The sequence below is a fragment of the Taudactylus pleione genome, unplaced genomic scaffold, assembly GCF_031769625.1.
Source record: "Taudactylus pleione unplaced genomic scaffold, aTauple2 ptg000154l, whole genome shotgun sequence".
NCBI lineage: Eukaryota > Metazoa > Chordata > Amphibia > Anura > Myobatrachidae > Taudactylus > Taudactylus pleione.
The window spans coordinates 34,954,310-34,980,478 of record NW_028284556.1 but is presented as its reverse complement, the minus strand read 5'-3'; the positions used below and the strand labels follow the sequence as shown (position 1 = coordinate 34,980,478).

The 26,169-nt window shown below is 46.1% G+C and overlaps 1 protein-coding gene across 6 annotated transcripts in view; it reads right to left on the bottom strand.

Annotated features, from left to right (window-relative positions):
• LTBP1 (latent transforming growth factor beta binding protein 1) overlaps window positions 1-26,169 on the bottom strand; it is a 514,666-nt gene that overhangs the window by 131,233 nt on the left and 357,264 nt on the right. For 5 of the 6 annotated variants that reach the window (XM_088474432.1, XM_088474435.1, XM_088474433.1 and 2 more), the window contains one exon: window positions 20,810-20,932. The exons of the other annotated variant lie outside the window; for it this stretch is intronic. In XM_088474432.1, the coding sequence (XP_088330558.1) occupies window positions 20,810-20,932 (123 nt within the window). The remainder of the gene's footprint in view (window positions 1-20,809; window positions 20,933-26,169) is intronic. 6 annotated transcript variants of the gene reach the window in all.

Here is a 26,169-nt window from a genome sequence, read left to right as displayed (position 1 = left end):
ACGCATACACACACACGAACTTGCCCCATATCCCCCTTAATTTGGCTCTGCCTGCAGTTATATACATAGGGGGTGACCGCCTGCCGCTCCTGGGTCCCACACCTGAGCGCAGCCTCACAACAGGTAAACATCCAGCTCCGGCACAGCAGTAACTCAGGGCCTGATTCAGCAAGGAATGCACGGATGCAGACGCACGCAATCAGTCGATGGTTTTGCTCTGTACATGCGTGTTCATCATAGTGCACGTGCGCGAAACGGCCAGTGCAATGGAGTATGCGTACACAGGGAGTCTGCAACCCCAGGGACAAATGATTGATAGGAAGTGCCGTTTGTGAGTGGTGATGGGGGAGTGGTCTGGCAAACGCAGGAGTTCCTGTGCATTTGAATGGCATTTCAGGGGCGTGCATAATTAAGCCCTTGCGGCGACAGATGCAGCCTGAAGTCTAGTTGCATACAGGAAGTCTCGCTATGTCTGCGGGAGGGTCAGATCAACCAGTATTGTGCGTATGGGTCCGATGGTTCTCGATGTTACCTATGTTTCGGCTGTCTTGCCAGGTATAGAGGATGCAAGTAAAGGGAAGTGGGTGGTATTATGTAGTGCTGGGCGTCTGCTTATTCTGCTGCGAGTGCCGTGCGTATATGCATTCATTAGCATATTCTCACAGCGGCTGGGTGCATGCGTCTGCATATGTACGGTCGTTGTGGAATCAGGCCCTAAGTGCCTTCCTCCGGAAACTACATTTCACATGAGGCCACTGCGTCCGAGAGTGCCATCAGCAGTCCCTGCCTGGGGGAGGCGTCAGATAGGGGGACTGACAGTGGTTGCTATGGCAGCCTAGGACTCTCATGCCTGTGCGCTGTCAGTGAGAAGGAGACAGGAGAGAGGGGAGCGCTGCCATAGACACACCTTGGAGCTGCGGTAGGAGTGAGAAGACGTCACTGTTCACATGACATTTCCGATCACCTCTGCTCCCCTCAAATCCGGCGCCTGGGGCACGTGCCCCCCTAGCCCCACGTTGCTACACTGCAGTAGCCTTCTCTTGTACATTATGGGTTCGTTTCTTATTTTCAATTCTATTTGAAAGAAAGTAGCAAGCAAATGTATCACTCAACCTATGATATTGTTCTATTCTACAAGAGACTGTCTTAAGTTACTCTAAAGGTAGGTACACAGTAGGACGACGGATCAGTCAGCAGACCGATCCGCCGTCCTAGTGATAAGCTATACACTCTATGGCTATGATTCAAATGTTTTAGTGCCCCCTACTGAGTGTCTATACAAATAGGCACCCAATGGAGCAATTCAATTGTTTCCCCATTTGAGGGCCATTAGTACTTAACGCGGCTAAAAGCACAGCGATTAGCCATGCAAAATGGTTAAACCAATATAAGGAAGTGTTTAGGGCTCCCAAACCACCATTAGGGCGCCCAAAAAAAAACAGACTGTGCACACATTTCTTGAAGCACCCCCATTGTCTCTGGGCTGACTTCACAAATGGGAGGGCATTTAAATTTGCCCGCCAGTTGAGATGTCAGTGTCAGTGGGTCTCTGCAGCCAGTGTATGGGCAGTTGGCAGATCGCTTATACACACAGCATCGTCAGTGCTGCATGGCCGACCTGATATGTCGGTCACAGACATATAGGTGTACACACTCACTGATGCACTCACGACATATGAAGCATTGATAGAATGAGCAATATCTCACTAAGGAGCTCATTCAGACCTGCTCGCAAGTTGTGGTCGCTCGCTTGCAAAAAGGGGCCAGAAATGTAAATGAAGTGCTCGCACTGCGTCGCGTATGGACGCCTACTCTGTTTTAGCGAGCTACGGCAAAGCGCGCTCGCAAGTGTCTAAAGACGCCACCTTGCCACTCGCAACACACCTCATCTCCGGGAAATGGAAGATTAATCGGGACCATCGTGAGGCATTGAAGCTGCTTGCAGCCCTTGGGGTTGCCTTAGCCTGCCGCAAGCACTGCGATCAGTGCTGGCTGAAATACATGCAGGTGACGTGTACAATGACGCTAAATTGCCAATTATGCTCGCCCTTTAAACAGCGTTTTGGCGGCCTGACACGCCTGCGTTTGCACATCCACTCCCCCGTTCACAAGCACCTTCCCCTGTTACCTCCCACAAACGGCACTATCTGTCACTCAAAGTAGTGACCTGATAGTGGCTTACGAGCAACCAAAATCAGATCGCAACGAATGGCTTGCGTACGCGCACTGTGAATTATACGCATGCACAGATAGGTGAAAATCGCTCAGAGTGAGCGATCGCACCTTAGCGAGCGGGTCTGAATGAGCTCCTAAGTGTGTACTCAGCATAAGATAAAAGACAAAGATAAAGTTGTCTGCTCTATATCTATTTAAACTGTTAATTATCTAACATCTTAAACAAGTTTACAACCTTGGGCTAGTATGTGCACCAGCTTTATTTAAGGATAACAGATGTTGAAACATTCTCTTATGTGTTTATGAGATACCCCACCTGAATTCCCTCTCCTCAAACTATCAATCAAAAGTCAGCTCTTCCTAGAAAAATGTTCTTAGTTTAGTAGCCAGCGTGTATCACCAAAACTGAGGTATGTAAAGCAAAACTGTATCTCCTAGGAGGAGACCAGCACAGTGGTGCTTTGATATTTTATCTGCTGTAGCAATGAAGAAAACCTCTTAGCAAGCCAAAGTAAACAGCAATGATGACTACAAATTACCCTCTACAGAGACTATTATTTATAGCAATGTGTTATGCATGTGATGCAAAATAATGCCTAAAGTGGGCAGAGAATGCTACTCCTACACACTGCCTGAATTTAGATCTCCTGCAGTGGAATACAGATCATTTCTTAGAAGGCTGATTTCAGCAATTACATAGAGAGCAGTACATCATAGCTATAAATAAATGTGAATGATACACAGTGCTTGCAATCAAAATGATACTTTAAATGGGAGGCATGTATTATTTCCTTTACCATAAAGGTGTAAATGTATTTACAGTGTCGGACTGGGGCAGGAAAGGCCCACAGGAGTAATGCTGTGGTTGGGGACCATGCTTAAGGGGTGTGATCATCCACTAGAGGGTGTGTGGCCATCCACCACAGAGGTTCACCTAACCGGTAGAGCAGCGTTTTTCAACCACTGTGCCGTGGCACACTAGTGTGCCGCGAGCAGTTGTCAAGTGTGCCGCGAGGTCAGTGCAATTAGTGCTTTACTTGGACTGCTGGCTCAGGCAGTGTTGGGCTCTTCAGGGAGGCTCAGATGCACCCAGGTCGTGACCTTTGGAGACGCGGCGGAGTGACATAGGTCACGCATGTCGTGTTGCGCACCCGTCAGCACACTGCTCCCAGCTCTGCACTGTGTGCTCAGTCACTGAGTGTGACTGAGCTACCCCAGCTGATGAGGGACAGGACAGGGACTACAGTGAGCCATCTCGGCTGGTTATTTTATTTATTTATTTTCTGTGGAGAGAAATGTGATTGTTTTTGTTTTTCTGTGGGGGCCAATGTGTATATTTGTTTTCTTTCTGAGGGGACCATTTTGTTTTATATTTTTTTCTGTGGGGCAGTTGTGTTTTAGAATTTTTGTCTGTGGGGACCAATGTGTTTGTTTATGTTCTTTGGGATGCAATGTTTGTTTGTTTTTCTATGTGGGGAAATGTCTGTTCTTTTTCCCATGGGGGCCAATGTGTGTGCTTTTTTCCCGTGAGGGACTGATGGTGTGCCTTAGCAATTTTAAAATCTTATTTGGTGTGCGCAAGTTGACAAAGGTTGAAAATCACTGCTGTAGAGAGTGAATGGTCTTTGCCACTTTATAAATATATACAGTTGCATGCATGATAATGTACCAGATTGATACCAGCAATGCGCTGTAGTGAATATACCCAGAGCCGGCCCTAACCAATTAGGTACCCTAGGCAAGATTTTGGCTGGTGCCCCCCATCAGATAATCCCAGGCTCTCCCCTCACAGCACCCCTCTCCCCGCACACTGCTAGAACTAAAGAAAAAAGGTACTGGTGTTAGGAGAAATTTCCTTATACCCCCACCTCAGAAGGCATTCTATAGGGCACATTCTCCCTTCACAGAACTCCTCTTCCCTCACTGCACAGCACCCATCTTCCAACACAGTACCTCTAACAGCACAGATTACAGCAGAGCAACCCTCACCCAGCACCCCTCTCACAGCACAGCACCGCACCTCTCACCCAGCACAGTACCCCTCACAGTTCAGATTGCAGCACAGCACCCGTCAGCTAGCATAGTACCCATCACAGTACAGATTACAGCACCCCTCACCCAGCACCCGTCAGCCAGCTCAGTACCCCTCACAGTACAGATTACAGCACAACACCTCTCTCCCAGCACAGCACCCCTCACAGCACAGATTACAGCACAGCACTCCTCACCCAGTATAGCACCACTCTCCCAGCACAGCACAGATCACAACATCCATCACCCCTCACCCAATACCCCCTCTCAGCACAGCAACCCTCTCCCAGTACAACACCCCTGAACCAGCACAGCACCCCTCAACCAGCACAGATTACAGCATAGCACCCATCACCCCTCATCCCAACAGCAGAAGCACGGCAGAGGTGAAGCTCCCGACTGCGCTAAAGGTAAGTATAAACTAACCTAACCCACCCTCTAACCCTAACCCTCCCTTAGGGGTGCCTAACCCTAACCCCCCCCCCCAAGTGCCTAAACCTAACCCCCCTTCCCCTAGCCTACACCTAAGTCTCCCAGGGGGGTGCCTAACCCTAACCTCCCCCCGTGGGTGCCTAACCCTAACCCCCCCTTCCCCTAGCCTAAACCTAACCATAACCCCCCCCTTCCCCTAGCCTAAACCTCCCCCCGGGGGTGCCTAACCCTAACCCCCCTTCCCCTAGCCTAAACCTAACCCTAAGTCCCCCGGAGGAGCCCCTAACCTAACCCTCCCCCCACCCTTCGATCGTTAAGCCGGGTTTCGGTCTCCCGGCGTAGGTAAAATGACAGGCGTCGGGATCTCGATGCCTGTCATTTAACCCTTGCTGGGATTAGACAGTCGGGAAGCCGGCGGTCGGGATTCCGTCTGTCGGTTTCCCGACTGCTTCCCGCCAGCACAGCACCCCTCTCACAGCACAGTCAGCACCCATCACTCACAGTACAGACTGACCCCCACACCACACCCGCTGCATATCATTTTGCAGGGAACCCATGTAGGCTGTTGTAGCACATCAGTAGAATGGTAGCTGATGATTGCATCTTGTTGTTACCCCCTAACTCCTTCTATCTTGGTGACCATAATCATCACTAGTCTACACACTGGGTTCCTTGTTAGCAATGTTAATGATGGGAGTCCACCCATGTCCATGCCCCCTGGGCCCTCACTCCCAATATGTCTCCGCCTCTCCCCCCATAGCAGTGTCATAAATACACTGCCCCCACTAGCCATATGTCTCTGCCTCTGCCATATGTCTCTGCCTCCTATCCTCCCCCAATAGCAGTGTCATCAGCCATGAGCTCCCACACCCCCTTGTCTCTGCCTCCCCTCCCCCATAAGTGTTATCAGCTCCCTGAGCCCCCACTCCTCGTATATGTCTGCCTTCCCCTCCCCCCATAGCAGTATCATTAGCTCCCTTAGCCCCCACTCCCGATATGTCTTTGTCTCCCCCTCCCACAGCAGTGTCATCAGCTCCCACTCCCCATATGTATCTGCCTCCCCTCATCCAGCTCTTACCTTTAATCTGTGTGGCCGGGGCATGGTCCTGCAGCTCCGCATGTGTTGTATGGCTTCCTCTGCAGCTGCTCAGTGTGCTCAGCCTCAGCTCAGCTAGAAAGTGAAAGTAAACACCCTGTCTGTCTGAGACTGAGCTCCGGCTCTGTGTTCAGCTGCTGCAGTCTCCTGACCTCTCCTCCTGGCTGGCTCAGCTCACTGGACATAGCAATTAGCACCCGAGCCAGCTCAAAGAAAAAAATTATACCGCTGGCCCTAGGCTTGGGATGCCCCATGGCATTCCAGGTGCCCCTAGGAATTTGCCTAAAATGCCTATGCCTAGAGTCTGCCCTGAATATACCATAGTCCCGGGAATGCAGTATAGCCAACAAGAGAAGAGGATAGGATTATGTTGTGACAACCCACTTTGATTGGCAGGAGGGGGAATCTTGGTGTAGTTTCTATAGAAGCGAATCAAGCACCCATGTTCATCTGTGGTCCTGCACCTTCAATTAATTGACATTCTAATAGTGTAACAATGTACAATTCAAGTGCACAGTCTGGAACATGAGCCCTAGAGGAGGGGGTGGGCCCTCAATCAGTGGGGCCCACCGGAGATTTCCCCTGTACCTCTGTGGGCCAGCCCAACCCTGCGTATTTATATTTTTATTGTTGATTATCTGCTCGACTCTAAAGCTGGCTACCACACAATACCGCCGATGTTGACAATGCACCACATGTCTGCAAGGTGGAAAAGACATGCTACCAGCAGCCGGACTGAAAGGAACGTTCTTCACTCCATACTCTTCTTGTTTACATGTTGGTGAATTGAATATACAGTAGTAACATTATGACTTACAGGTACAAATACAATGTACAATAGTACAGGTTTGTATAGAAGATTAAATGCTAGAAAAGCATGGGATAACAAGGACATGAGAGGGAGAATAGCTGGAGTATGAAGGCAGACCAAACAATACTAATGGGGCACATCCACTAGACGATTTTAGCCCTGTCCAACCTCTAAACGATTTTCCCTTGAAATTTGATCTTCCACTCTGAACGATTTGCAAACGATCTAAGGATAAACAATGTCGTTTCAAACTGTGATTGACAGCTTTCAGCTATAGTGGGCAGATAATATTTTAGAGGGGTGGGCGTGGCTATAATGAGGGAATAAATAGGTGGCGGCCATTTTACTCATTGCATTTATGCTCTGTGGCTAGTTTGGTTTGGTTTATACCTGCTGAACGCTGTTGCATTGCTCATTTGCTGTGGTTTGTTTTTGGCTTGTCTTTAAACCAACTGTACTTATTTCTCTTCCTCATGGATCCCTCTTATCGCTATCGTGTGATGACAGCATATGCTGGAGTCGTGCTATTAGCTGATAGGGAGAGGTCTGAGAGACGGAGAAGGGTGCACTCATGCAGGACCAGGGAGTGGTTGCTGCAGAGGGATACTCTGTGGCACATGCCACTGCTGATGGGACTTCGTAAGAACAACCCTGATGACTTCCGAAACTATCTATGGATGGATGACGTCACCTTCCGGGAGTTATTGCGCTTGGTGACGCCCTATATCGAGAGGCAGGATACAAGGAGGGGAAGGGCCATACCCCCTGAGGAGAGGCTGATTGCTACCCTGCGGTTCCTGGCGACTGGCAGATCCCTTGCTGACTTAAAGTTTGGCACCCTCATCTCTGCACAAACTTTAGGTCGCATAATTCCGGAGACCTGTCGAGCCATATTTATGGTTTTGAAGGCTGAGTATTTTAAGGTAATCACATTTTATACTGTTCATTTATTAAGTGATCCAGGACCCCACTATTCCCCCCCTCTCCCCTCAGAAATGTTTGTATGTGCAGGACTCCTAGTATACACTTGCAGGTCCCCGCAGTCTGCCCTAATCTCTCACACATCATATGCTGCTCCTCTACTATATGCAGCACCCCCCCCTAGACCCTTCATGCAGCACCCCCATGAACTTTATGCAGCCCCCCATGCCCTTTATGCAGCACCCCCCCTATGCCCTTTATGTAGCACCCCCCCATGCCCTTTATGCAGCACCCCCCATGCCCTTTATGCAGCACCCCCCCATGCCCTTTATGCAGCACCCCCCCATGCCCTTTATGCAGCACCCCCCATGCCCTTTATGCAGCACCCCCCCATGCCCTTTATGCAGCACCCCCCCTATGCCCTTTATGCAGCACCCCCCATGCCCTTTATGCAGCACCCCCCCATGCCCTTTATGCAGCACCCCCCATGCCCTTTAGGCAGTCTCCCCCCCAAGTCCCTTTATGCAGCCCCCCATGCCCTTTATGCAGCATCCCCCCCACAGTATGCCCTTTATACAGCACACCCCCAAGTCCCTCTATGCAGCACTCTCCAAGTGCCACACCCCGCTTGTGTGCCCCCTCTTGTACCCCTTCCCAGTGCCAGTCCCCAGGGAGTGCTACATTGGTGGACAGTGGTTTACAAATAAATACTTACCGATCTTTAATTTCTGATCTGCGTGGTCCTGAAAATGCTGCCTCTTGTCAGACGCTTCATCAGGGCAGAATAAACAAAATGGAGGTGTGGGAGTGTCAGGGAGTGGTTCATCATTAGATCGTTCAGCCTGAACGATGTGTAAACGATGTGTAAACGATTTGTAAGTGATCTGCAAGCGATATAGAAGCGATCAAGTGAAAATGACCAGCATGTTCACTCGATGGAGGAGACGATCAAACGATCAGCGGGAGCGCGCATCGTACATCGTTAGAAACTATTTCTGCACGATTTGCAAACGATTTGTAAACAATTTTTAAACGATTGAACAATATCGTTATCTTTCAATCGCCTGCTAAAATCGTCTAGTGGATGCTCCCCATAATAGCAATTGGCCACAGCAGCCCTTGCCTAAACCTCTGATACGCTGGCTACAACAAGAGCATGTAGCCCGGAGCAGCCAGCTTTGTCCCTGTACCTGTGATAACAGACTATTGTGTGTACCTAGCCTTAATATGCCAACTGGTCACTTTCCACAAATGAATTACCACTAACTCTCAAGAATGCAAACGTTACCTATTCCAAAACATAGAACTTATGTGTACAGTACTCTCAATAAATCTGGCACAACCCTCGTGCAGCATTTTGTAGTTAAACTGAAGAAACTCAAATAAACCTTTTGCAGATGTTGACAGATTCATAGGAAGTAGCTGTCAGAGCACAAAGTACAGATCATGGGGTCTATGTACTAAGTAGTGATAAGTGACAGAGGCCCTGATTCAGAGCCGGATGCTCTGACAGAGCGCTCGCTCTGAATCAGGGCCGTCCCTCCTACCTTTTGGAGTGGCCTCCTGGCCGCTCGCATAGCTGTGGGTGACCACCCACAGCTATAGCGAGCGGCCAAAATGATGGTCAAGACCATCGCGACCATCGGGCTTGCGACAAGACCCTTGCGGTAGGGTCTCGCTGCCGCAAGCCCTGGAGTGCTTTTGGCTCTATCGGAGTCAAAAGCACTCCCACTGACATCACTAGTGATGTCAGTGGGGCCGGCCCCAGATGGTAGGCGTTCCCATGGGAACGCCTCTGTCTGAGCAGCCACGACCCTGGCACGCCCACCAAAGGGGGCGTGCTGTCAATCACCATCGACAAGTGATTGACAGCATGCCCCCTTTGGTGCGAGACCCATAACGACGGCTTGGCCGTCGTTATTCGGGTCTTGCGCATGCGCACGAAGGAGCCGCCTCCGTCGTGCGTATGCGCACTTGGGCAACATCGACCCGCTTGCGAGCGCACAGCGCTCGCAAGCGGGTCTGAATCAGGCCCAGAGTGAAAAGTGATAAGTCTGTGATAAGTGCCAGCCAATCAGCTCCCAACTGTAATTTTTCAAACACAGCCTGTGAGATGACAGATGGAAGCTGATTGGCTGGCATTTATCACAGACTTATCACTTTTCACTCTGTCACTTATCACTGCTTAGTACATAGACCCCCCATGTCTTCAATGAGAATAATGGCTTTTGGGATATACATGTGCAAATTAGAAAAATCTCAGGCCAGATTGGGGTGACAAGCTCATGTGACCACATTAAACATTTCAGAGGACAATATAAATATGTATCATCACCAAGGGACTGATTCAGAGATACACGCTGCTGTGACCCAGGGGCGCCGAGAAGGGGGGGAGTGGTACTGATCACCTGGGCTTACTATAGGGGCCCGAGCAAAAGCGCACTGAGAACAGGAAGGCTCCTCTGCTTGCCCCTTCGCCACATATACTGTTTCGATTCTTTTGTAAGTAGACATGGCAACGCCTCCTTAAATTAGGTCACACCCCATTACCATTACCAGGGACCAGCCAGGCTCTCTAGCTCTGCTGTGACCTCATTAGAGTCTTTTGCTGTAGTCGCCTCTGCAAGTATATGCACGCTTCTCATGCTTACTTATCCTCCTTCATTCGGAGGGAGCCTCCTGAATTAAGGTGGGAGCTCCCACTACCCTACAAAGTAAACGGAATCCCCTGCTTACCCCACTGCCCCGCTGAAAATACGGACTGTGCATGAGCAAGTCTGGATATGATGGGGGCGGGGGCGGGGCCCGGGCTTTAATTTCTTGGAGACGCATGGAGTCCGTTTGCTACAGGGCCCAGTGACGCTGCCCAGGCCTGCCTATACCTGCACCCAGCTGACGCACCAGCCAAACGCAGACTGCTGGGAGAGACTGATGCTGCCAGCATTCCCTGGCCAGCCATAACTGGGGACGGATGGAGGAGGAGCCAACGCCGAACGGACTGCGGAGCTGTGTGTGAGTGTTTCAGAGCTCACTGTAGATCCAGCGATATCTATTTATGTCAGTGCCACAGGAGAGGAGAGGGTGGGGGGTTCTATTAATGTGAATGGGTGTGTGCGTGTGCACGCATGTGTGTGTGTGTGGGGAGGGTGTGGGGGTGTGTGTAGGGTGGTGTGGGTGTGTGTATGTGGTGGTGGAGGGGTTCTATTAATGTGAATGTGGGAGGGATCTATTAATGTGAATGTGCCAGGGGGAGATTTAGTATTAATGTCAATGTGGCAGGGCAGAGATATATTAATGTCAGTGGGGGAGCTGGGGTGTCAGTGTATAGTAAGAAGTGTTATTATATGATCATTTGTGCCTGTGTCTGTGAGTGTGATCACAGCAAATGTCATCTGAAGTGGTCATCTATATATTGCATCATAAATTGAAGGTTAAAGCATTTTAATTAGAATGGTTGTGCAGGAGCATATTCTTACTTTGTCCACATTTCCTTTTGCGAGGCTCCCTTATGCCCCTATCTTCATATGGAAATGTACTGACACCAATTTTCCCGGAAGGAGGGAGCTGAATGTCGGCAAGTATGAGTCATTGTTATTCAATTTGGTCCAGAACACACACAATTGGCAATAGATATGCCAATAGGTGGAGCTAGACAAGCCTTTCGGCTGGTGCTGGTAATGCCCCCTCAACAGCGCGCCACACTAAGCATTCCGCATTGTACAACCATATATAATCTCCCTGAACCTACTTTTCAAAAGTAGGCAAGTATAACGCTGCTGCGACTGCATTAGTGCGTTTTCACACAGTTGCCTCTGTGAGTATATGCACACTGCTGTGACTGCATTAGTGTATTTTGCCAAAGTCGCATCTGTGAGTATATGCACACTGCTGTGACTGCATTAGTGCATTTTGCCGTAGTCGCGTCTGTGAGGAGATGCACACTGCTGTGACTGCATTAGTGCATTTTGCCATAGTCGCGTCTGTGAGTATATGCACGATGCTGTGACTGCATTAGTGCATTTTGCCATAGTCGCGTCTGTGAGTATATGCACTCTGCTGTGACTGCATTAATGTATTTTGCCATAGTTCCGTCTGTGAGTATATGCACGCTGCTGTGACTGCATTAGTGTATTTTGCCGTAGTTGCGTCTGTGAGTATATGCACGCTGCTATGACTGCATTAGTGTATTTTGCCGTAGTCGCATCTGTGAGTATATGCCCGATGCTGTGACTGCATTAGTGTATTTTGCCATAGTCGCGTCTGTGAGTATATGCACGCTGCTGTGACTGCATTAGTGCATTTTGCCATAGTCGCGTCTGTGAGTATATGCACGCTGCTGTGACTGCATTAGTGCATTTTGCCATAGTCGCGTCTGTGAGTAGATGCACGCTGCTGTGACTGCATTAGTGCATTTTGCCATAGTCGCGTCTGTGAGTATATGCATGCTGCTGTGACTGCATTAGAGTATTTTGCCGTAGTTGCGTCTGTGAGTATATGCACTCTGCTTTGACTGCATTAGTGCATTTTGCCATAGTTGCGTCTGTGAGTATATGCCCGCTGCTGTGACTGCATTAGTGTATTTTGCCGTAGTCGCTTCTGTGAGTATATGCACGCTGCTGTGACTGCATTAGTGCATTTTGCCATAGTCGCGTCTGTGAGTATATGCACTCTGCTGTGACTGCATTAGTGCTTTTTCCCGTAGTTGCGTCTGTGAGTATATGGATGCTGCTGTCACTGCATTAGTGTATTTTGCCGTAGTCGTGTCTTTGAGTATATGCACTCTGCTGTGACTGCATTAGTGTATTTTGTCATAGTTCCGTATGTGAGTATATGCATGCTGCTGTGACTGCATTAGTGTATTTTGTCATAGTTCCGTCTGTGAGTATATGCATGCTGCTGTGACTGAATTAGTGTATTTTGTCATAGTTCCGTCTGTGAGTATATGCCTGCTGCTGTGACTGCATTAGTGTATTTTGCTGTAGTCGCGTCTGTGAGTATATGCACGATGCTGTGACTGCATTAGTGTATTTTGCCGTAGCTGCGTCTGTGAGTATATGCCCGCTGCTGTGACTGCATTAGAGTATTTTGGCGTAGTTGCGTCTGTGAGTATATGGATGCTGCTGTCACTGCATTAGTGTATTTTGCCGTAGTCGCGTCTGTGAGTATATGCACGCTGCTGTCACTACATTAGTGCTTTCTGCCATAGTCGCGTCTGTGAGTATATGCACGCTGCTGTGACAGCATTAATGTATTTTGCCGTAGTCGCGTCTGTGAGTATATGCACGCTGCTGTGACTGCATTAGTGTATTTTGCAATATTTGCTTCTGTGAGTATATGCACGCTGCTGTGACTGCATTACAGTATTTTGCCTAAGTTGCGTCTGTGAGTATATGCACGCTGCTGTCACTGCATTAGTGCTTTTTGCCGAAGTCACGTCTGTGAGTATATGCACTCTCCTGTGACTGCATTAGTGCATTTTGCCATAGTTGCGTCTGTGAGTATATGCACTCTGCTGTGACTGCATTAGTGTATTTTGGCATAGTTCCGTCTGTGAGTATATGCATGCTGCTGAGACTGCATTGGAGCATTTTGCTGTAGTCGCGTCTGTGAGTATATGGATGCTGTTGTCACTGCATTAGTGTATTTTGCCATAGTCGCGTCTGTGTGTATATGCACTCTGCTGTGACTGCATTAGTGCATTTTGCCATAGTCGCGTCTGTGAGTATATGCACGCTGCTGTGACTGCATTAGTGCATTTTGCCATAGTTGCGTCTCTGAGTATATTATGCATGCTGCTGTGACTGCATTAGTGTATTTTGCCATAGTTGCGTCTGTGAGTATATGCCCGCTGCTGTGACTGCATTAGTGTATTTTGCCGTAGTCGCGTCTGTGACTATATGCACGCTGCTGTGACTGCATTAGTGCATTTTGCCATAGTCGCGTCTGTGAGTATATGCATGCTGCTGTGACTGCATTAGTGTATTTTGCCATAGTTGCGTCTGTGAGTATATGCACGCTGCTGTGACTGCATTAGTGCATTTTGCCATAGTTGCGTCTGTGAGTATATGCCCGCTGCTGTGACTGCATTAGTGTATTTTGCCATAGTCGCGTCTGTGTGTATATGCACTCTGCTGTGACTGCATTAGTGCATTTTGCCATAGTCGCGTCTGTGAGTATATGCACTCTGCTGTGACTGCATTAGTGCTTTTTGCCGTAGTTGCGTCTGTGAGTATATGGATGCTGCTGTCACTGCATTAGTGTATTTTGCCGTAGTCGCGTCTGTGAGTATATGCACTCTGCTGTGACTGCATTAGTGTATTTTGTCATAGTTCCGTCTGTGAGTATATGCATGCTGCTGTGACTGCATTAGTGTATTTTGTCATAGTTCCGTCTGTGAGTAAATGCCCGCTGCTGTGACTGCATTAGTGTATTTTGCTGTAGTCGGGTCTGTGAGTATATGCACGCTGCTGTGACTGCATTAGTGTATTTTGCCGTAGTTGCGTCTGTGAGTATATGCCCGCTGCTGTGACTGCATTAGAGTATTTTGCCGTAGTTGCGTCTGTGAGTATATGGATGCTGCTGTCACTGCATTAGTGTATTTTGCCGTAGTCGCGTCTTTGAGTATATGCACGCTACTGTCACTGCATTAGTGCTTTTTGCCATAGTCGCGTCTGTGAGTATATGCACGCTGCTGTGACTGCATTAGTGTATTTTGCCGTAGTCGCGTCTGTGAGTATATGCACGCTGCTGTGACTGCATTACAGTATTTTGCCGTAGTTGCGTCTGTGAGTATATGCACGCTGCTGTCACTGCATTAGTGATTTTTGCCGTAGTCGCGTCTGTGAGTATATGCAAGCTGCAGTGACTGCATTAGTGTATTTTGCCGTAGTAGCGTCTGTGAGTATATGCACTCTGCTGTCACTGCATTACAGTATTTTGCCGTAGTTGCGTCTGTGAGTATATGCACGCTGCTGTCACTGCATTAGTGCTTTTTGTCGTAGTCGCGTCTGTGAGTATATACAAGCTGCTGTGACTGCATTAGTGTATTTTGCCGTAGTTTCGTCTGTGAGTATATGCACTCTGCTTTGACTGCATTAGTGCATTTTGCCATAGTTGCGTCTGTGAGTATATGCCCGCTGCTGTGACTGCATTAGTTTATTTTGCCGTAGTCGCTTCTGTGAGTATATGCACGCTGCTGTGACTGCATTAGTGCATTTTGCCATAGTCGCGTCTGTGAGTATATGCACTCTGCTGTGACTGCATTAGTGCTTTTTGCCGTAGTTGCGTCTGTGAGTATATGGATGCTGCTGTCACTGCATTAGTGTATTTTGCCGTAGTCGCGTCTTTGAGTATATTCACTCTGCTGTGACTGCATTAGTGTATTTTGTCATAGTTCCGTATGTGAGTATATGCATGCTGCTGTGACTGCATTAGTGTATTTTGTCATAGTTCAGTCTGTGAGTATATGCCTGCTGCTGTGACTGCATTAGTGTATTTTGCTGTAGTCGCGTCTGTGAGTATATGCACGCTGCTGTGACTGCATTAGTGTATTTTGCCGTAGCTGCATCTGTGAGTATATGCCCGCTGCTGTGACTGCATTAGAGTATTTTGCCGTAGTTGCGTCTGTGAGTATATGGATGCTGCTGTCACTGCATTAGTGTATTTTGCCGTAGTCGCGTCTGTGAGTATATGCACGCTGCTGTCACTACATTAGTGCTTTCTGCCATAGTCGCGTCTGTGAGTATATGCACGCTGCTGTGACTGCATTAATGTATTTTGCCGTAGTCGCGTCTGTGAGTATATGCACGCTGCTGTGACTGCATTAGTGTATTTTGCAATATTTGCTTCTGTGAGTATATGCACGCTGCTGTGACTGCATTACAGTATTTTGCCTAAGTTGCGTCTGTGAGTATATGCACTCTGCTGTGACTGCATTAGTGTATTTTGGCATAGTTCCGTCTGTGAGTATATGCATGCTGCTGTGACTGCATTGGAGCATTTTGCTGTAGTCGCGTCTGTGAGTATATGGATGCTGTTGTCACTGCATTAGTGTATTTTGCCGTAGTCGCGTCTGTGAGTATATGCACGCTCCTGTGACGGCATTAGTGTATTTTGTCATAGTTGCGTCTGTGAGTATATGCACGCTGCTGTGACTGCATTAGAGTATTTTGCCATAGTCGCGTCTCTGAGTATATTATGCATGCTGCTGTGACTGCATTAGTGTAGTTTGCCATAGTTGCGTCTGTGAGTATATGCCCGCTGCTGTGACTGCATTAGTGTATTTTGCCGTAGTCGCGTCTGTGACTATATGCACGCTGCTGTGACTGCATTAGTGCATTTTGCCATAGTCGCGTCTGTGAGTATATGCACGCTGCTGTGACTGCATTAGTGCATTTTGCCATAGTCGCGTCTGTGAGTATATGCATGCTGCTGTGACTGCATTAGAGTATTTTGCCGTAGTTGCGTCTGTGAGTATATGCACTCTGCTGTGACTGCATTAGTGCATTTTGCCATAGTTGCGTCTGTGAGTATATGCCCGCTGCTGTGACTGCATTAGTGTATTTTGCCATAGTCGCGTCTGTGAGTATATGCACTCTGCTGTGACTGCATTAGTGCTTTTTGCCGTAGTTGCGTCTGTGAGTATATGGATGCTGCTGTCACTGCATTAGTGTATTTTGCCGTAGTCGCGTCTGTGAGTATATGCACTCTGCTGTGACTGCATTAGTGTATTTTGTCATAGTTCCGTCTGTGAGTATATGCCCGCTGCTGTGACTGCATTAGTGTATTTTGCTGTAGTCGGGTCTGTGAGTATATGCACGCTGCTGTGACTGCATTAGTGTATTTTGCCGTAGTTGCGTCTGTGAGTATATGCCCGCTGCTGTGACTGCATTAGAGTATTTTGCCGTAGTTGCGTCTGTGAGTATATGGATGCTGCTGTCACTGCATTAGTGTATTTTGCCGTAGTCGCGTCTTTGAGTATATGCACGCTACTGTCACTGCATTAGTGCTTTTTGCCATAGTCGCGTCTGTGAGTATATGCACGCTGCTGTGACTGCATTAGTGTATTTTGCCGTAGTCGCGTCTGTGAGTATATGCACGCTGCTGTGACTGCATTACAGTATTTTGCAGTAGTTGCGTCTGTGAGTATATGCACGCTGCTGTCACTGCATTAGTGCTTTTTGCCGTAGTCGCGTCTGTGAGTATATGCAAGCTGCTGTGACTGCATTAGTATATTTTGCCGTAGTAGCGTCTGTGAGTATATGCACTCTGCTGTCACTGCATTACAGTATTTTGCCGTAGTTGCGTCTGTGAGTATATGCACGCTGCTGTCACTGCATTAGTGCTTTTTGTCGTAGTCGCGTCTGTGAGTATATAAAAGCTGCTGTGACTTCATTAGTGTATTTTGCCGTAGTCGCGTCTGTGAGTATATGCACGCTGCTGTGACTGCATTACAGTATTTTGCCGTAGTTGCGTCTGTGAGTATATGCACGCTGCTGTCACTGCATTAGTGCTTTTTGCCGTAGTCGCGTCTGTGAGTATATGCAAGCTGCTGTGACTGCATTAGTGCTTTTTGCCGTAGTTGCGTCTGTGAGTATATGCACGCTGCTGTGACTGCATTAGTGTATTTTGCCGTAGTCGCGTCTGTGAGTATATGCACTCTGCTGTGACTGCATTAGTGTATTTTGCCATAGTTCCGTCTGTGAGTATATGCATGCTGCTGTGACTGCATTGGTGCTTTTTGCCGTAGTCGCGTCTGTGAGTATATGCACGCTGCTGTGACTGCATTAGTGTATTTTGTCATAGTTGCGTCTGTGAGTATATGCACGCTGCTGTGACTGCATTCGAGTATTTTGCCATAGTCGCGTCTGTGAGTATATTATGCATGCTGCTGTGACTGCATTAGTGTATTTTGCCATAGTTGCGTCTGTGAGTATATGCCCGCTGCTGTGACTGCATTAGTGTATTTTGCCGTAGTCGCGTCTGTGACTATATGCACGCTGCTGTGACTGCATTAGTGCATTTTGCCATAGTCGCGTCTGTGAGTATATGCACGCTGCTGTGACTGCATTAGTGCATTTTGCCATAGTTGCGTCTGTGAGTATATGCCTGCTGCTGTGACTGCATTAGTGTATTTTGCCGTAGTCGCGTCTGTGAGTATATGCACGCTGCTGTGACTGCATTAGTGCATTTTGCCATAGTCGCGTCTGTGAGTATATGCACTCTGCTGTGACTGTATTAGTGCTTTTTGCCGTAGTTGCATCTGTGAGTATATGCACTCTGCTGTGACTGCATTAGTGTATTTTGCCATAGTTCCGTCTGTGAGTATATGCCCGCTGCTGTGACTGCATTAGAGTATTTTGCCGTAGTTGCGTCTGTGAGTATATGGATGCTGCTGTCACTGCATTAGTGTATTTTGCCGCAGTCGCGTCTGTGAGTATATGCACTCTGCTGTGACTGCATTAGTGTATTTTGCCATAGTTCCATCTGTGAGTATATGCACACTGCTGTGACTGCATTAGTGTATTTTGCCATAGTTCCATCTGTGAGTATATGCACACTGCTGTGACTGCATTAGTGTATTTTGCCGTAGTTGCGTCTGTGAGTATATGCCCGCTGCTGTGACTGCATTAGAGTATTTTGCCGTAGACTGCATTAGTGTATTTTGCCGTAGTTGCGTCTGTGAGTATATGCCCGCTGCTGTCACTGCATTAGTGTATTTTGCCGTAGTCACGTCTGTGAGTATATGCACGCTGCTGTGACTGCATTAGTGCATTTTGTCATAGTTGCGTCTGTGAGTATATGCACGCTGCTGTCACTGCATTAGTGCATTTTGTCATAGTTGCGTCTGTGACTATATGCACGCTGCTGTCACTGCATTAGTGCATTTTGTCATAGTTGCGTCTGTGAGTATATGCACGCTGCTGTGACTGCATTAGAGTATTTTGCCGTAGTCGCGTCTGTGAGTATATGCACGCTACTGTGACTGCATTAGTGTATTTTGTCATAGTTCCGTCTGTGAGTATATGCACGCTGCTGTGACTGCATTAGTGTATTTTGTCATAGTTGCGTCTGTGAGTATATGCACGCTGCTGTCACTGCATTAGTGCATTTTGTCATAGTTGCGTCTGTGACTATATGCACGCTGCTGTGACTGTATTAGAGTATTTTGCCGTAGTAGCGTCTGTGAGTATATGCACGCTGCTGTGACTGCATTAGTGTATTTTGCCATAGTCGCGTCTGTGAGTATATGCACTCTGCTGTGACTGCATTAGTGCATTTTGCCATAGTTGCGTCTGTGAGTATATGGATGCTGCTGTGACTGCATTAGTGTATTTTGCCATAGTCGCGTCTGTGAGTATATGCACTCTCCTGTGACTGCATTAGTGCATTTTGCCATAGTTGCGTCTGTGAGTATATGGATGCTGCTGTGACTGCATTAGTGTATTTTGCCATAGTCGCGTCTGTGAGTATATGCACTCTGCTGTGACTGCATTAGTGCATTTTGCCATAGTCGCGTCTGTGAGTATATGCACGCTGCTGTGACTGCATTGGTGCATTTTGCCATAGTTGCGTCTGTGAGTATATTATGCATGCTGCTGTGACTGCATTAGTGTATTTTGCCGTAGTCACGTCTGTGAGTATATGCATGCTGCTGTGACTGCATTGGTGCAGTTTGCTGTAGTCGCGTCTGTGAGTATATGGATGCTGTTGTCACTGCTTTAGTGTATTTTGCCGTAGTTGCGTCTGTGAGTATATGCACGCTGCTGTGACTGCATTAGTGTATTTTGTTATAGTTGCGTCTGTGAGTATATGCACGCTGCTGTGACTGCATTAGTGTATTTTGTCATAGTTGCGCCTGTGAGTATATAAACGCTGCTGTGACTGCATTAGAGTATTTTGCCATAGTCGCGTCTGTGAGTATATTATGCATGCTGCTGTGACTGCATTAGTATCTTTTGCAGTAGTCGACTCTAATGCTATTATCAGCCCTTCCCCTGGTGTACAAGCGTGCGTCCGAATGTGCAAAGGATGAGATGTGTACTTCTATAGATGAAATAACTCTGCTTGGTGCGTCTTTAGATGTAGTCATCGGCTGCACCATCAAAACTTGCACCAGCCCCATGCAAAGTGCAGATTCTCCATCAGATTATGCCCTCCTCTGCGAGCAATTTAGTGTCTGAGGGCCTGATTCAGCCGTGTACACAAATTATCCGATGTTGCGTTGTACAACACAGCTCGGGTAAGTAATGCATGCAGGAGGCGTGATGCCACCTGTTGCATTAGCATAATTGCAAGGACGGAATTGCAAAACTGCTTGCATGCAGATTTGCAATTCCGTCCTAAGCTGAAGCAGGCCCCGAGTTCAAATCAAGATATACAACAAGCCCAGTGACACTCCCATAACAAGCCCTATAAGTCAGCGCATCTCTGTGCATCTGAATAGCCACCTCCCAGGAATGCCCAATACATTTCCTATTCATTTCACACACAGTGTATCTCAATTGCTACAGTGTGAGTCATGTGCCATACGAGTTTTTAGCGGTAGAAAAAGAATTGCTCAACTCTGTCAACGGGATTGTGTGTGATTCAGAATCAGGCCCAAAGTAACCTGCAAAACTTTTTTAAACACTGCCATGGAACATCACTGAAGAACAGGAGATTTACAGTATGAGGTCTGTCACAAAGAGCCGTCAGCAACAGTTTTTTTCCATACTAAAGTAAATATATACGGTGGTGGGCAACAAGTTGCTAGCAGGCTGGTAGCATCTCATCGAAACTTCACCTGTGGTCCCCATAGATCTGTGCTCTGTAAATATGGCAGTCTCTGCTTTGTTATACCGCAGAGAATAAGCCTGAACGGGAGCAGTCGTATTCTGTAACTCTGTACACTGAGGAGGGCCGAGGGCAAGTGTGGAGTCCTGAGCAGCATTTGGAGAATGTGTACGATATGGTCTAAGGTGGCATGTGGGGTCATATGAGGAGGTCTAAGTGGCATGTGAGGGAGTTTTGGTGTATATGTGGGATCCAAGGGCTTGTGGGGGTCTGAGGGCATGTTAGGGCATTTCATGGCAGGTGGGGATCTGAGTGGCATGTGCTGTAATTTTGAAGCAAGTGAGGGGCATGTGGGGACATTGTGGAGCAAATAATGGGCACGTGGGGGCATTTTGAAATGAGTGATGTGGGTGTGATAACTTAATTTTGGGGCTGTTTTTACATTGGTAAAATTAAGGGTAATATGCAGCCCTTTTGAAGGTTGAAGGGCTCTTGTAGTATAATGGATTACACATCACTGGTATAAACAGAAAGAAATGCTAAAAGTAAATAATATTGTCCTAACTTACCCACACAAGAAGAATATGTAGGATCTGGAATGAACCCCTGTTTGCATGTGCACCTATAACTACCAATTGTATTTAAGCATTCCCCATTTGGACATACGCCTTGCATGTAGCATTCATTAATATCTGCAACAACAAATAAAATACATAAATTATAAATAACAAATTAAACATACATGTGTTGTAGAAAAAGGTTTCTAAAATGAAAACTATCCTAATTAACGTGGAGGAAATCTGCACTTATCACATAAAGAAGTTTCTATTAGATACTGGATCTACCATGAGTAATGCTTTATGCATTAATAATGTCTAGGTGGCAGCATTTGTGGAAGGACAATTTGTAACAATGGATGAAGAAAGTGGGTTGACTTATGGTGCATACACACGATCAGATTTTTTCTTCAGATATGGACGATAACGATTTAAAAATCGTTCAGTCGTTCATATCTGAAGGAAAATCGTTCATATCTGACATGCCTGAACGATGGACGATCAACGATGCGCGTTCCCGTTTGTCAGATAACGATATCTGACATCTGATGGGTTTGCAGTCAGACTTGGACGATTCCATTCATTTTAATGCAGTCAAAAATCGTTCAATCGTTCAAATCGTTCAAATCGTTCAAAACTTTGGTCAAATCGTTCAAATCGTTCACATCGTTTAATCGTTCAGTCGTTCATCTGACAAATCTGACAAGTCTGACAAATCTGACCGTGTGTACGCTCCATTACTGTGCATGTTGTAGCAACAATGAGTTAGCTTTGGTTGGGTGTTTTACTATTCCATTAATATACATTTTGCACTTTACAATTTAATTTAAGCACCTACATTTCTAGGTGTACTTGGCTAATGTAAAACAAATCTTCACATACACAGGAAGATGTTGTATTTAGAAAGCACAGTCCTGACGTTCACTCAATCTCATAATAAATTTAAAGAATAATATAGGCTAAATAAAGACCTTAGCACTTACAAATAGCCTAATTCAATAATTACCAATAGTCTCACAGATTGTCTAACTGTAGATATAACAACTAATAATGAATGCTGCAGTGATTGCTTCCTATTCAAATTCCTGCAGAACACATTCTTAACAGAACAAAAAAAGGATATATCCTGGAAAAGAAGAACATGTTCTGGGCACGGGTACATATTAAGGAAAACAAGAACACCTTGTGTATGTATTACCTTATGTTCTCCAGTCAGTGTAAGAGAAAAAGTTTTGATACTTATCAATACATTAGTGCCTACGGGTTTTATGCTATCATTTACAGTGGCATATATAATATATATACACCATAAAGTGTTCAATGTAAACGATAAATTATTAAAAATAAACATGTTGCACACTAACACATTGTAACTACCTGAGCTAATGAAATGACTCTATTACAGGCAAAGCCTAAAAATTTAAACTATTTATTTCATTTTGCCCAACTGTAAAACACAACAAGGCTCATGTAAAGTTGGATGTACGTCTTTTAACATAAAATATACAGTACATTTCCGTTATGCGCAATAAACGTACACATTTACAGATTTTAATTTGTGATTATCACTCCTTATGCCTGGACAGGCAAAACAAAGTAGGGAAATAAAAATTACTGACACTGATGGGAGGAGTCAGAGGTCATACTAACTGTTATTACATACTCACATGATTTGACTGCTTTATATATATTATACCTTGCAAATATATAGAACTGTTGTACTTTCATACATACATTCTGGTTTTGTGATTAGTGCCTCAATTAATACTTTGTTTATTTGCTATGTTAACATATATACATTATTGTACTCACTTCCTACACTAATGCTGACCATACACTAGCAAGATTTCGGGCCGATTGCCCGACTTTCGACGCGTCGTATGATGAATCGTGTACAAATTGTGTATTGTTTAAGGAGGATACGATCCGATGCACGCTCCCGCAGCTCCTAAAATGTATCATATGATCAGATGTGCAGCCCATATGATCCGTCGTATTCGTATGCTGATTGTGTCATATTTTTCACCATGCGATGCATCGTGCGTCCGACCGCTGTCATGATCAGTTTTTCAGCAGACACACGATCGATCGTAATGTGAGATTGTATGTACATCGTGTGTCCAAAGTGCGTTTGGGACTGCCAGGGAGCTGCCGGGGAGTTCAAGGGAAATCGTAAGATGAATCTTTATCTTATGCTGGTCGTACTAGTGTATGGCCAGCATAACTGTAATCTTCAAATATAAATGGCTACTCAGGGACACAGACAGAACAAACTTGACGTGAACATTCATTTGAATGGGCAGCAAAGCAAAACATTGACCAAGCCAAGCATTACTTTAATCTATATAACCACACAGCTTGGCACAATCTGAATTTAAAAAAAAAAGGTACTAGGAATTCTGAAAGAACAAGCCAAGGCTTGATGGCGGCTGCCAAATTGACTCTAAAGCAGACATCTGTGGGACTCAGAGGTACAGGTCAGAGAGATCGAGTTGAAAAAAGAGGAAATTCCTGGATTAGCTCAGCAGTGTATTTATGAAAGATGAAACTTCGTCCTGACTGACTCATAGCACTAGAAATGATCTAGAGCGTTACATGACGTGGATAGTACATAAAACTTCAATGAATGTGCCTGTGGTGATTATGTACTGCAAATATATTTAGAACAGGAAATAGTCATTTGCCGGAAATCCTATATAATCATTCCTACATAACTTGGACTAAGAAAGTGGCATAGCTAATAGCACAGCACAAAGTGCACTGATGTGATGAAAATCAAAGCAACCAGTCAAACGTATGCTGTCATTTCCTAAACAGAGCAAGGATAATCAAATTGATTGATTGGTTGTTGAGGGCACTGGGCCTGTTTCAGACCCACTCGCGAGCGCTGAGCAGTCGCAGGCGGGTCGATGGTGCCCAAGTGCGCATGCGCGAGACCCGAATAAGGGTCTAGCACCAAAGGGGGCGTGCTGTCGATGGTGATTGACAGCACGCCCCCTTTGGTGGGCGTGCCGGGGGCGTGGCTGCCCAGACGGAGGCGTTCCCATGGGAACGCCTACCGTCTGGGTCCGGCCCCACTGACATCACTAGTGATGTCAGTGGGAGTGCTTTTGGCTCTGATAGATCCAAAAGCATTCCTGGGCTGGCGGAAGCGAGACCCTACCGCAGAGTCTCGTCGCAAGCCCGATGGTCGCGATGGTCTTGACCAGTGTTGGCTAACCTTGACACTCCAGCTGTTATGGAACTACATAACCCAGCATGCACTGCTACAGTTTTGCTATTAGGGCGTGCTAAAACTGTGACAGGGCATGCTGGGATATATAGTTCCACAACAGCTAGAGTGTCAAGGTTAGCCAACACTGGTCTTGACCATCGCGACCATCATTTTGGCCGCTCGCTATAGGAGCGGCCAGGAGGCCGCTCCAAAAAGGAGCAGGGACGGCCCTGATTCAGAGCGAGTGCTCTGTCAGAGCGTCCGTCTCTGAATCAGGGCCACTGTGCCACCGTGACACTGTCCCTTTAGTGGGAAAGTCGGAAATTTGCCATTCACTGCTGCCTTGTATGTGGCAATGAACAGATGTTTGGAGGGGAGCACAAACAAACATTTAATTAAAGCAAAGTTCATATATTAAAATTAAATAAGCCTCATATAAATAAAGTAAAATTAAAACCCATTAGTAAATAGGTGGTCACGTTTTCTTTCCTGTGGAAATATAATACGTACATATGACAAGAATAAGAACCTATACTGGGCATGCAGTACTGTACTTTACACCCCTTGGTGTACCATACAGTATAAAGTCACAATGCATTTGTATGGTTCATGTTCGCTGCCAGGTGAAAATATAATTCTCACATTTTTTAGTCAGCCAATGCACATTACCTATGCAATTCAAAAAGAAAAATATGTAATAAATAACAGATATAAACACCTATGTGAGACCGATAACATCTCACTGTGAGTTTTAATTGCTTCCACTTAAGGTGTATTTTATTTGCTCACACATGGAGCACTGTACTTCCATTTTAGGTGTATTTTATTTGCTCACACATGGAGCATTGTACTTCCACTTTAGGTGTATTTTATTTGCTCACACATGGAGCATTGTACTTCCATTTTAGGTGTATTTTATTTGCTCACACATGGAGCACTGTACTTCCATTTTAGGTGTATTTATTTGCTCACACATGGAGCATTGTACTTCCACTTTAGGTGTATTTTATTTGCTCACACATGGAGCACTGTACTTCCATTTTATTTTAGGTGTATTTTATTTGCTCACACATGGAGCACTGTACTTCCATTTGCTCACACATGGAGCATTGTACTTCCATTTTAGGTGTATTTTATTTGCTCACACATGGAGCACTGTACTTCCATTTTAGGTGTATTTATTTGCTCACACATGGAGCATTGTACTTCCACTTTAGGTGTATTTTATTTGCTCACACATGGAGCACTGTACTTCCATTTTATTTTAGGTGTATTTTATTTGCTCACACATGGAGCACTGTACTTCCATTTTAGGTGTATTTTATTTGCTCACACATGGAGCACTGTACTTTAATTATAATTACACTATCCACATACTGTAGTAACTGCAAGGCTTCTAGGTGATAAATACAGTACTGTACATTATTCTTCTCATCGATTAACTATTTCACTCATGTCTATTTATAAAATAATGCAAGCAAAAAGCCCAAGTAATTATATTTTATGTGCCAATTGTGACATAATGGTATATATGACTGAATAGCTTCCTGATTCTGTAAAATATAATTTCCACTTTATTACATGCACATCTACTACTAGCTGTGTCAATATGCAAGTTGCAGTGAATAAAATAATCGCACAGTAAACGTGTAATAACATGTAGCCATGAGAGCATGACTCAATGATTTAGTACAGTATTTACAAGTGCCAGAACACATAGGGCCTGATTCAAAGCCGCTCGTAAGCGGCCGCTCGTTCGTTCCGACCGATGTTCGCACAACTGCGCATGCGTACGGATTTTAATACGCATGCGCGAACCAGTCAGTGCAGCCGAAAATCGTTTGTTCGCTAAATAGCGAATGCCTGCTATTTTGAGTGACAGGAGGAGGCGTATGTGGGTGGTAACAGGGGAAGGTGCTTGAAAACTGGGAGTGGAAATCAGAACGCAGGCGTGCTTAAAGGTCAAAACAGGCGTTTTATGGGTGTGCATAATTAATACAGGAGCTTCATTAACCACGTCACTTGGTTGATTTATAGTCAGAACTGCTCGCATGATTGTGGTAGGAAAAAACAACCACAAGAATAGCGAATTCATACGCTGTTCGATGTACTCGATTAATCTATTAAATAGCGGACATGACGTATGGTGCGAGCGCAA